Genomic DNA, 13,434 nt, shown 5'->3' on the forward strand with positions numbered 1-13,434 from the left:
GTGTGTTTGATAACAAGTGTTATTGAGTTTATCAAACACTCTTCTGAGGTGATGATAACACTATTTCAGAAACTGCACAGAAGAATTTTACTGCTCATACTTTTTAACAGAAAAGGAAAGGCTAATGCTACAAATCTTCAAGAGAGCAGCACCCTTGTTGGGTAGAAGCACTTTACCCATCTTCTGTAGAAGACACCGGGTTAATATCTGAACTTCCTTCTTTTCCTCATGGTGTAGCAGTCATTAGGTTTAGGTGAGATGGTACACAGACCACATTAGCAGCAAAATGTCTTGTCTAACCTAAGCCAATTATTATAATCCCAGCCCTATGAGGTAAACCTACCTGAGGATGAAGCTGACATAGAGGGTTGTGTAATGTAAGTGGACTACAATAAATTCTCTTTGTTTAATGCAGTTTGAGTTGTATTTTCTGTTACTTGCAACTCAAAGAATGCTTGTACAAAGCAAGAAATAAACAACCCCCTATTTAAAATGAATATAAACTATTTAAACTGTCTGGAATTAAGAAAATTTTTCTTAGAAAAATGTTCTACTCAACCTTAATGTATCTCATGTATAATTTTAACAGTGAAACTTAAACAACATATATCAATATGTTTCAAAGTCACAACTTTGGAAACTAAAATATCTTTTCCTTCCAACCCTGGCCTAGTGGGACATAGGGTCTGTGCGTGACAGGGCAGTGAGAAGTGCCAGCTGGGGATGGTGTACCAATTCCCTCCTTGTTTACCTGACCATTGTTTTTCCTTGAAAGATGGGAATTCACAGAGTACTGGGAAAGAAAGATGATGGACAAGTTTATAGTGTATTATGAACAAGAGACATAAGTCAACTGGGGGGAATGCTGACAACTGACAGGCAAAGGGTTTAAAAATGACAGAGCTTTAGCCCTGCAAATAATTTACCCTTAGAAGTAATTAATTTCTCAATCTGTCTGTCTGGTCACTTAAAGATAAAATAAAAAGTACCATTTGGGTTAGGAAAACTTGGTCCTAAAAGTAATATCCACAGTCACCTAGCACGGATAACCAACTTCTGGTCATTTCTCACATTATTGTAGATCCTTGATGACTAAAAGAAATCTTAACAGCTCTATTTAGGAACTCCGAGTCAAAACGAAGACCAGCAGAATGTCATTTCAGGCTAGATAGTGCTGAGTTTACAAGATTAGAACTCACGTTGTACAGCTCTATCACTACATGCAAAAACTCTTTCAAGTATGTCAGTTTTCTGCACAGCCAAACAACAGGCAAATGGGGGCAGGGGGAGCTAGTAGGAAGAAACTTTTACCATGTGTCAGCCATGCAACCTTCAGTATTTCAAATTTGTCTTAGTTTCTTGGTCAGTACTACGGACACAAATGCCTTATTCAAAAGACTATTGGAAAGATCAGTTGTGATAATGAATGCAAAAGAGACTCTAAATTTCCTTTAGAGACTCTAAATTTCTAAACAAATGTAAAGAAAATTTAAAAAGCCTACTGTCTCCTCCAGAACATAACTCTGCCATTTACGAAACTAAAATCTAGGTCTGGTAAAGTATCTACTACTTTTGGATATCCTTCAGATCATTTTTTTGGTCAATGGTACTATTCTCTTTTTGTTTATTTCTTTTCAACTTTGAAGATTAATTTAATACAATAAACTACATCCACTTACAGTATACAGTTTGATGAGTTCTGACAGTTGTGTATATCCACCACTATAATCAAGATGCAGATGACGTCCATTGCCTCTAAAATACTCTTTGCGCTCCTTTCTGGTCCCTCCACCCTTGATCCCAGAGAACCACTGAGAAGTCTATATGCAGCATGCAGGTATATTGTGCAGTAACTCATGCATGAATAAACATAAAACACAAGTAAAAAGTAATCCTTAAACAATACAAATATTTCTAAATGCAAAAAATAAAGCTTTTTACCTGAGTTTCTTTCTTATTAGATCCCTCTTCTGTATCTGATTGTTGTTCTTGTTCATTTTCATCACTCTAAAATAGATTGTTAATTTATTTTAGAAAAGTTAAATTTCAAAACTCAGTATTTATATACTTTAGGGTTTTTCTAATATAAAATGGCCCTTGAGAAAAATCTACCAGGAAATAGATCAAAAGGAAAACTGATTTTTAAATGGGATTTTGTCTACCCTATTTAGAGAAAGCCTATTTTGAATCTGCATGGCACAATCGAAGTAGGTTAGCACACATGGTGAAGAAAGACCATCCACCTAACAACCTGATTTAGGAAACACTTTCATATTGGGGATGAGAAAGTTGGAGGACTAGCAAGAAAAAGAGGATATCCCATTTTATATTGTAATGATACTGTACGTACTTTAATAGTCAATATATGCACTATTTAGCTGCTCAACTATAATGAGGCCACAAAAATAGTAAAGTCATTATCAAAAGCAAGAAAAGCTGGATTCTATAAGCTTGGCAAGATTTATCCAACAGCTTTATTATGTTTAGATAGTTAATCCATCTAAAAATTTCTTGGGAGTTTGCAGCACACCAAATAGAAAATCAAAGTCGCAGCAAGCTAAAAGCTTAGAATCCCTGTATTCTACTGGAGGGCTGTGAACATATCAAGAAGACTTACAGAACCAAAAGAAAAAAAGAAAAAAGGGAAAACCTGCATTCAAACATATCTGGCTCCAGGCTCACTATAAAAATACCACAGGCTTTAAAACTAGACCATCCTAGTTTCATATGATATAGTTATTTTCAGCTATGTGACTTAGGGCAAATTTATTTTAAATTTCTCTGAGCCATAGTAACCTTATCCATAAAAATGAGGATAAAAACTTTACACAATTGTTCTAAGGATTACAGAATCCGTATAAGCTACCATTTTGGTACCTAGTAAAAATGATATGTGAACACAAGGCTCGTAACAGAGGAAATCAATGCTGCTGCGGCTACATTATTTATTAATATATTAATTCCACATCATGAACTGATCGTTTTTATACATTGTAGTTTCTTTCGTGGGAGAACAGAGGAACTGGAAATAAAAAAGCGGGGGAGGTTCAGAGGTCCTGAAAAGTAAAGACAAAAAAAAAAAAAAAAAAAGGAACCTAATAATACAATAGAGCAAAAAGCTGCCTAATACACACTACCCTTTCTTTGACAGAACCCTTGGTTCATTCTTTTTTGTATGTTGTCTGATATAGGTTCAAATGTGTGGGTATGAAGGGGAAAGGAGATCTGTGCTTTGATGATTGGTGAGAACACAATTCAATGCAGGCTCAAGTTAAAAAGATAAGCATTGCCAATATGGATCTCAGAAAAGATCCTTATAATGCTGGTCAGGTGTATGACTCCAGAAAGTGGAGTTTTGAACGGAGAGCTGGTCGGAATAAAACCAGGGAAAAAGAAATACTATACTATAATAAATACAGCTTTGACTATGAAACTAATACATGAGTTAATAAGAAGATAATTTTAAATGATAAGTTACTACGCTAGGGTGTTAAGACTGTGGTTTTATTTTACTGTTATCAAAATGTTACCCGGCAGTCAATTAAAATCAGTCATACATCATATACTTCCTAATGGAGGAACAAAAATACCCAGTCAAAAGAATATTGAACCAAAATCTGATCAATTCCCTACCTGCAACTACCCAATTGATAGGAAATAGAAAAAAACTACATGATTGTGTTAAAGTACGCTTCAGGGATATGAGAGCCCAGTTCATTAGAAAATAATTGTAAGAAAAACATGGGATGGAGGGAGAAACTTACTGGTTGAAAGAGACTTGAAAGAAATAATTAATCATAATGTATGGTCCTTACCTGGATCCTAATCAAACCTGCAAAGTATAAAACTGTAACAACAAACCATTTATGGCATAGATGAATTCACTGAACATTAAAACTGGATATTCAATATTAAGGATTTAATGTTAATTTATTTAACAATAAATGTGATCATGGTATTGAGATAATTTATTATGTGATAACGTATTGGGTTACTTGTTTAAAAATAAAATTTTAATAATTAAAAAGAATGCTAATCTCCTATAAGTACATACTGAAATTTTTACAGATGAAACACGTCTAAGATTTGCTTCAAAATATGGGAGTTGGGGAAGTGGTGAGGATTTAGCTTAAATAATGGATAACTGGGGTAGGATCTTTATGCTTCTCTGTTAATTTTGTACTGTTGAACTTTTCTGTATTAAAAATTTTTTAAAAAAGGAAAAAAACCCAAGCGGTTAAAAGAAAAACAAAACAAGACAAAACAAATTATGTGCTGTTCTGTAGCTATAAGTTGCAATGAAACAGTATAGGGGCTTCTGCGGGGCCCAGGTGAGAAAGGCTCACCTGAGTCCTGGGTGAGTCTTCCCAGGGTCTCTGGTGCTGGAGGAATCGTCAAACTATGGATTACCCATATATGCTTTGACACATGCTTTAGACGGTTTTTTTTTCTGGAAGCCATGCAACTACCCTGAAAGCTGAATGTATGTATTATAGAACAGACCTATGGCCAATGTTGGCTGAGTCTACATAGAACTATGCTTTGTGTTGCTCTGAGACCAACCTTTTGACTTGTTAGCTATACTATTCAGTAAGGCTGTACGGCTCATTGTGCTTTTGAATATGTTGGTGGTGGTGTCATGTGTTCTGGACCATCAAAGGAGCTTACAATTCAAAATCTAGATACTGTTTTTGCAGAAAATCTTAAATCGATATTTTTATGGTACCCAAAGAGGTGACACTGTGGTAGCAAAAAGCCCAAGTGATCCAAAATCAAATATTTGTAAAAGAGTTAACTGGTTTGGAAGGAGACAAAATCCTCATCAATAGTCTATCAGATATCTTTAAAAGCCATAGTTATGTGCCAACGGGTCCTATTTGGTAAGAAGGTGATAATCTACAGAATTCTACAGATTCAGGTACTATGGACCCATTCCACATGGACTAATAAGAGGATGCATCTTTAAGATTTGGCCTCAGAACGAATTTGGATTCCACCCCCTTCTCTACCCACCCACCCCCCGCTGCCACTCTGGTTCAAGCCGCTGTTTCTCAGTCTAGTTGTGTAGGACACAGCTCCCTGGCCCAGGCTGGTATTATGAGCCTTGCGCTCCCCCCAGGCTGAGGCAGTCATTGCCAGTCATCGGTCGGCCGCTCACAGCAGCTTATCGCAGCTCTCGCCAGCTGCTGGCCACTCACGCTGGCCACCAGCTGCTCATGGCAACACATGGCAATCGGTGGCAGCTCACGCCAACCTCTAGCTGCTCATGGCAGTCCAGCTCCAGGGAGAGCCATTGTTCACAACCTTAGCTTAGAGGGTGCAGCTCACTGGTCTATATGGGAATAGAACTGGAGACCTTGGCGTTAGGAGCATGGCGCTCCAACCACCTGAGCCACTGGGCAGACCCTGATTTTGGATTTCTACATGATAGACCTAATGGCCACAGATTTTCTGATGATTAGCAAGAAATTCTTTTTTGATTTGATTATCTCCTGTTCAAGTGAATTTGCCACTGAAACCATGTACTTTCTAATAAACTATCTGCTATTCAAAAAAAAGAAAAAGTATAATTTGCACATAAACAGTGCTACCCCACAGCTCTCTTGTCCTCCTGCGTATGACTAGCAATGCCAGGCATACAATTAAGGAACAGGAAAAAAAATTAAATTCTACAGAATTGTTATAATTTGATAAGTAAAGCACTGCTTCTATCCAGCATCACTTGAGATGGAAATAATTGTTATGTATATCTTATAATCATATTCATGAAAATGGGATTAAATGTAAAACATCTTTCAAGAATCTCTAAGGGAGAATTATTACCAATATATGCATGTTGAGCTACAGTCATTATTTTTATTACAAAATCAGGACAGAGCTCAAGCATTTAATACCAAAAATCTAAATAGTTGTTAACTATCCTTTAGGAAGAACTTTTTTTATTTAGTAACATAGCTCAAAACATACATAGTGATGATCTAAAGAGTATATGTGTGTGTGTGTGTATACATATACACACATATAAACACATATTTATGAGGAATATAAGAAATTATTAGTGTGTACTTTTGAAAAGATTAAGCATACTATCATGGAGTTTTATTTTAATAGATTCTCACATCTTGCGTCCAAAATGAAACTCCTGTAGATCTTCTTTTCTCTCTTGGTCGCCGTCGTTCTCTGATTGATTTAGGTTGTGATTTATCTTCTCCTTCTTTTTCCTCTTCTCTCTTTTCTCCCTCTGTTAAGGATTACAGTGCATCACATGGCAGCAATGTATCTTGGCAGTATTTTGCAAGGAAAATGTGAAAACAGTTCTAAGCCACCCTTCTTTATGAAGCCTTCTAAAATTCTCTCCAATGACCGTTAAATTTTGGCCCTCTCAGTGCTCCTGTACCACTTGGTTTAAACATGTATCTGTATCTCTCACCAGATACGTTCTTGAAGATCAAGACAGAACTAATTTTAATTAACTTCATTTTCCTAGTGCCTAAAACAAAAGTTTTGCTCAAAAGAAGCACTTCATAATATTTGTTGAATAGAAAATAATTGAATCCTAACAAGAGAATGGGGCTCCAATTACTAATGTCTGATGTGGAGGTAGTTACTATACCCAAATTTAACACTTCAAAAAAATAAACAAACACACACTCCTTAATGATGGAATAGCTAGTTGGCATCATATAAATTAATCAGTTTCTGCTTCTACTATTCCCAGTCCTCATTCAACAGAATACATACAGTATTCATTTCATTTTTATTAGATAGCATTTAGCAGTATATTCTTTTTTCTTTTTTTTTTGGAAAAATTATTTTTCTTTCATTAAAAGCAAATCAACGTGTTAAAAAAAATGCTAGTCCTAAAATTGTTTCCTTCCTGGGAAAGTTAAAATGGCTTCAGGCATATACATATACTAAAAGAATATTAGGGCTTTTGAATATGCTTTAAAAAGTACATACATGGATCAAAGTAACGTTAAAATGATGTTTTAAAGGCTCCCTGCGTCATTAGCGAAGAGTCACAGCAAAAACAATCTCAAAATTACAGTACTAAGAGGGGTCTTAATGTTATTTTTGGAATCAGTTTAGAGCAAAGATCTCCAACTCCGATGCCTACAGTGGCAATCTAGGTAATATAATGTGTAATGTGGGTCGGGGGGCACTATTACAAGGGGGTGGGGGCTGCTGCTACTACTTGGCTCCAGCCAACTGATGACATTGAGAATTCAGACCCAGTAATGCCAAATGTTCTAGTTATTCAACAGAGATGGAAATCTGAACTTTTATGTGAATATCCCTAATTTTAAACATTGGATCAGAATTCTTATAAACATTATGTGGGCCTCTCAACTTAGTGCAGCACCAAAGAACCTCAATGACCAACAAAAGAAAAGCTAGTTGGAAATTAGGAAAAACTTAATTCTCTGAAGTTTAGCCTACATAATTACTTCTATTATCATGACTAATATTATGAGATTTCGCTTTTAAAACACAAAATGCTTATAATTAGAAGTAATTTTATTCAGTAGCCATCTCTGTCTTAAGGCAGAAGTTAATTAGAATTTAAATAGAAAGTTTATAAGAAATAATAGGAAATGTTAACAGTGAGTGTCAGTATGCCAATCTAGCTGAAAAAAAATCTATTTCTCAAGAAATGAGCAATTTGCTTTAGCAAGGACATTACATGTGACAATTGATTTTAGTTTAAAACAATTTCATGAAAAACATTTAAAAGATATGATCTACATAATAGGTCAGAAATAACTTAAAGCACTGCTTTAAATAAACTGCTCCTGGAAATAGTCACCCACCAGTTCTTCTATACTGGTTTTTCTATCTTGGTAGACATAAAGATTTTTGTGACATCTTAGTTTATAAAGATATACGTATCAATGCAGGTCATACAATTTTCTATTTTCTACTTTTTTCATTCTCAAAGATCGTATCATTTAGGCAGAATGACTCCCAGTTTAGATTGTTGTTTCTTTTCTGTTGAAATATTAATTAGGGAAAACCAATTTAAAGGATTATTTGAAGGAAACAAAGTGTTTTCAAAATTTGGTCCTTACCTCTTTCATTTTCTTTTGTTAATCCTCTTGAGTAAGCAGAAGTTATACCTACAAGACTATTTGGCCTGTTCAGTTGACTTGAAGCGTAGAGTGAACTGCTCATGGTAGAAAGTGAAGAGGATGGAGTGGATGAACTTGATGATGATACTGATCTGTAACGCTGATAAGTCTGTGAAATATTAGAATTAAAACACACCTGAAATATTAAACAGTTAAAAACATACAGAACACTTAAATTCACTTAAATGGAAAAATAATCTAATCATGTCAAAATAATTCAGATTTCTAATTAAAATCCTATTGAATATTTTGTATATGGTTTGTTGATATGTGAATGTCTTTGTGTTTTGAGTCGCAAGAACTATTATCTACCATTTGACCTCGCTGTGTCATTGGTATACTATTATATTACCTCATCATATGATCTGGAGTACTTTTGTTTATATTCATCTTCTCTAGATGTTTCTGACTCTTTCTTTTCTTCTTGCTTCTCTTTATCCTGTTTTTCTTTTTCCTCTTTTTCTTTTTCTTCATTTTCTTGTTCTCTGGTTCGGGTAGAACGACTTCTTCCTATTGTTTTTTCAGCTTCCTGAAGATCAGTCAAAGTCACCCCCTGCACATAAAAAAGATAAATTTAATTATGAAAGGCATTACAGTTCATTTCAAACGAATATTTTGTAAGTAGATAAATTAAATATTAATGTATCAAAATTCAAATATGTATATTTGGAATTGGTTTGGAAATTGAAACAATTTCTACTTAGCAGGTTACATTCATTTTATGAAGAATCATCAGGAGCAAGCACAATAATAGGCACTGGGGAAGATATCAAATATGAGTGAGAAAATTGTCTTTATATTCAAGTAATTAACAGACTAGCATAGGAGACGACAGAAATATGAATATAAATATTCCCAAAATTTCAGCAAAAGGAAAAGGCAAAAACACATTGTTTATATTGAATTTATACATTATTTATGTTTTTACATATGTACATGCACACAGAAATTTCAGTAAAGAAGTATCTTTGAAGGTCAAACCCTGAAGAACAGGTTGGATTTCAAGAAGTAAATGTACAAAGAGAAAAAATATGTTAAGGTCATAGGAAATAGTTCAGCTTGACGTGAATAATGGTAAGGATCAAACAGCTGAATCTAGACTTTGGTGCTCCTCAAAAGGAGCCACAAAGGGATATATGGGATATAATTAGAATGGCGAGGAGGAGGTAAGGAGATGATAACTAGTCTGAGTGACACTTTTCTCATACTTGCACAGTAGCTGCCTGATATACCTAATTGAACTATTTGCCTCAACTCTATATATTCACAGAATTCTTTAGTAATCATTAGACATCATATAAGATGAACTCATTTTAACACTTATCAAATACTCTGTGCCAGAGACAATATTAGGAACAAAAAAATACTCAGAGGTACAAAGCATATGCTAATTAGGCTAAATATAATATTAACAGTGTACCCATATAAAAAGGTTACGAGAGGAGTACTAAAGGTAACCTTTATCTTTAAAGATTCACTCACATTATATACTGACATCAGTAATCTCACACAAAAGCAAATAGGGAAAAGTAATTTATTTTGAAGTTTTATATATTACACACGTTAAATATACCTGTGTTGATCTTCGAGACTGTCTTGCTTGCCTAGATCTTGCTTTTCTTTGGGATTCAGACTCTTCATCTCTAACAGGAGTGAGGTATGATCTATCGGAATAAATACAATTGTTAGTTGGAGATACACCTATGAGGGGAATTCGATACAAATGTGTGTGAATGAAACATGTTAAGTTTAGCATTTTAAAGGGTTTTAAGAAAAGGGGTCTTCAGAAAATGGTTACACCCACTCCAAAATTCAACAACGCAATCTGATAATTTTTTTGGATTAGACAGAACTAATATTAACATATCACATTTTTCAAGTTCTTCCTAACTACAGTTTCTTTTTTGTTTTTTTTTAAAAAACCATATAATGCCATTCCTTTTAGTTTCTTTTTTTGATTCCCCGTAACACCATCCTAGGTCCTATGTGAAGCGATCTGGCTAAACTCTACACTGTCCGCGTCTTTTATGGTAGAATGGTTAGTTAGGACTGAATGCAACATTCCGGATATGGGATGACTAGTGCGTAAGCAGCACTCCTGCAGTCTCGTCATTGTATATTTACTAATGATGTTTTTGGCAGACATCATACTCTTATTCAGACTTTGAGTTCTTTAAAAATTCAAGTGGTTTTATACATGAACTGCTTTAAAATTAGCATTACTCTTGGGTAATTGATTTTCTGATACAAAGAAGAGGATTTGGCATTTATCTTCAGTAAATTGCATCTTATAAATCTAAGCCTATTTTCTATCCTGTCTTAGGACACGCATAATTTCAATAGCATGAAATCTATGTCAAGAGTTAAATGATTAATAATTAAAGGGCTGAACAAGCAAAAACAAGCCCTGCAATACAAAAAAATATCTTCCCTCCAATGATCAGTATTACGTAGGAGTTTTCTTTTTTTATTGCAGGGCTCTGTCTTATAATTTTCATTCTGTCTATATATCACCTCTCTAGAGGTTTAAGTTTTTTATTTAGATACAGCAGATACTTCCTATTTTTATAACTCTAATGACTTTTGTGGGACAAGTAATATAAAGGGAGAAAGAGAATAACCAGTAAACTTGTTTTTAATTCGAGAAACATTAACTCTGGAATATGAGGGAGTTGTTTGTTGAAGTTGGTTTTTTAATTTGGAAAATGGTATATATACTCTTCTCTAGGAAGATCACAACATATTAAAAGGTGAAAGTACTGAGGGAAGACACTGGTTTAACTATATTTAACGTAGCATTTCCCAAAGTCATTTAAGTAGGAAACACTTTTTTTTCCTTTGGTAGTACACTGATTATAAATATCGACAAGTGTTCCATGAGACATCAGCTTAGAAAATATGGTCCAGTGGCTATTGTTTTACCCGTTCATTTAATACTTATTTATACACCAACTGGTCCTATGCAATTTACTGCTTTTTGGATAAGAAGAAAATAATACAAGGAGATGAAACCTAAATGTGACAGCAAATCTGGTTGAACAAAAAGTTTATAGCAGCCCATATGTCTGCATATCACTTCAGAATTTCATGAGCTGCTCTAAAAGCAAGCATGAGCATGGACTATTGAATTCAAACTCCTATGAATATGGTCAAACTTTTCATATTTAGTTTAGAACAGGGAAATTTGCATTGCCACTTTGCCGTTTTAACCTATGGCAAATAGCACTAATCAACCATCCCACTCTCTTTCAAGGAGCCTAGATTCTTTTTTAACACAGTTTCAAGTTGCCATGAAAGTTAATAAATCTATTTATCATATCCGGTTTAATATATGCAGGTTGGGGGGATAAAAATTAACAGTCAAAAGACTTGTAAAATCTGTTCAATTAAATTTTCCATACATATGCATGGAATAAAATACATTTCATAGAATAAAATACAAGTTAGGGGGATAAAAATTAATAGTCAAAGGACTTGTAAAATCTGTTCATTTAAATTTTACATACATTTGCATAAAAATCTAGCCTATCAATTTCTAACACATATATTTCCTACATTTGACAGTCCCCATGTGATATTCAGCTCCTTTCTCCATCCTTGAGGTGTCTATACAGAGCAGACGTCTAAGAATAGGATGGAGAGTAGAAAAATAATTAATATATTTTATGTATTTTTAATTCCAAAGAGCTGATCATTAGAAAGATGGCTGAATATACCAAACTCCACTGCTGCCTTAATCTTTACTATATCATACCGCCATACTAGATCTCTTCCTTATAACTACGAGGGTATATAAGTTTACTCCTTAGTAGTCTTCTGGTAGTCTTAGATTGCTTACTACTTTCTGAGCAACTTAAAGGTTGTTATTTTCAAATTAAGGATTTTTTTCAATAAATACAATTACTCCAAATGTATTTCACTGGCATTTATTGGCTGAAATATTTATATTGACTTATAGTATTTATATTTTGGCTAGTCAACCAAATTATATCTTTTAAAACCTGAACACCTACTCTTGTTTCACTCAGCTTTTTTCCTTCCAGAGGGAAGATAAATGGGCAAATAGGAGCTGACTGAGCCAATGGGAAATGAGTGTAGTTACACTAAAGCAACAGTTCCATGTGAATCCATGCTACAAATATGAAGTTATCAGTAAGGTACTGTCTTGCAGTTTAAAGACTATGGAGAAGCAGAAATACTTAAACAATGAAAGAATCTGCTATCATGCTCCATCTAAGTAAAGCTAGCTTCTCTTCCTTACTCCCCATTAATCCATCCATTGGACATCTTAACAAAAACAGGACCCTTCATCTAATCCTGACCCATAAAAACAGGAAAATTCCAAAATACGATAGAATTTAATAGTGTGCATGCTAACTTTACATAATATCCAAAAATACGTACGCGAGGGTACCAAACAGTATAAATGCATTGACTTATCTTTGGTCAGGCACAATATATTCTTAAATCATCATACGTCTATACATTTGGAGGCAAATTTTCAACCATATACATTTCAAAAGAATTAATGATATCTGATTAAAAGACAAACAGAAAAGGCCAGCAATATATTCAAATTCGCAAACAAATGTTTGACGTAAAACAAAACACAAACATTAATATTACTGCAAACATCATTGACACAATGTTAGACAAACAAAATTTCTGTAATAGAGACCAGGAAAAATGTCAACAGACACATTTTGTTGCTTATGCTATTAGAAGTTGCTGTCTTTAACAACATTTCTAAATACTTAATTCTTAATATCCAATGTCTTCTAGGATTAATTCTAAAAAGTTGAAACTCAACTCTCTCCAGCAACATAAAAAATAAAGAAATCTGAGGTTAAAGAACCATAATTTGTTCTGAAACAACAGATGATTCCGGGGAGCTATCCACTGGACTTTGTCACTGGAAAAAATTTTAAAGCATGGAATGCTACAGATTAAGGATTTTGGAAGTTAAAAATTATATAAATCAAACACCTCATTTTACAGAAAAAAAATTCTGATCCATAGAGAACTCTAACTTTAGGATTAAGGCAGAGGAAGGAGAAAAAAACCAAGGACTTCTAACCATTTCCAACCTTCAACCTGCCCCCACCCCCAGCCCCATATAAGCAAAACCCTCAAATTTATTTTCACTAGAAGAGAATAGTGGATGCCTAGGCTCCTTTAATTTTTGTTGGCTGTATGGTTTTACTGAGAATACTTCAAAAATCTAAAACTGACAAATTAAAAGAAAAATAAAGAAAGAATAATTCAAATATGATATGACCTATGCTGGTATTCAACTCACAAAATC

At 34.2% G+C, this 13,434-nt stretch overlaps 1 protein-coding gene and 1 pseudogene across 5 annotated transcripts in view; one reads left to right on the forward strand and one right to left on the reverse strand.

The window, feature by feature from the left end:
* PPP1R12A (protein phosphatase 1 regulatory subunit 12A) overlaps positions 1–13,434 on the reverse strand; it is a 140,235-nt gene that overhangs the window by 19,023 nt on the left and 107,778 nt on the right. For all 4 annotated transcript variants that reach the window (XM_081058258.1, XM_081058260.1, XM_081058261.1 and 1 more), the window contains 5 exons: positions 9,703–9,793; positions 8,482–8,682; positions 8,070–8,238; positions 6,120–6,241; positions 1,942–2,007 (listed from right to left, as the gene is read on the reverse strand). In XM_081058258.1, the coding sequence (XP_080914384.1) occupies positions 1,942–2,007; positions 6,120–6,241; positions 8,070–8,238; positions 8,482–8,682; positions 9,703–9,793 (649 nt within the window). The remainder of the gene's footprint in view (positions 1–1,941; positions 2,008–6,119; positions 6,242–8,069; positions 8,239–8,481; positions 8,683–9,702; positions 9,794–13,434) is intronic.
* On the forward strand, positions 4,577–5,462 carry LOC308501632 (mitochondrial inner membrane protease subunit 1-like; annotated as a pseudogene). The gene is made up of 2 exons: positions 4,577–4,977; positions 5,404–5,462. The product of its transcript is annotated as a mitochondrial inner membrane protease subunit 1-like (transcript).

The sequence above is a fragment of the Rhinolophus hipposideros genome (assembly GCF_964194185.1).
Source record: "Rhinolophus hipposideros genome assembly, chromosome: 9".
Classification (NCBI taxonomy): domain Eukaryota; kingdom Metazoa; phylum Chordata; class Mammalia; order Chiroptera; family Rhinolophidae; genus Rhinolophus; species Rhinolophus hipposideros.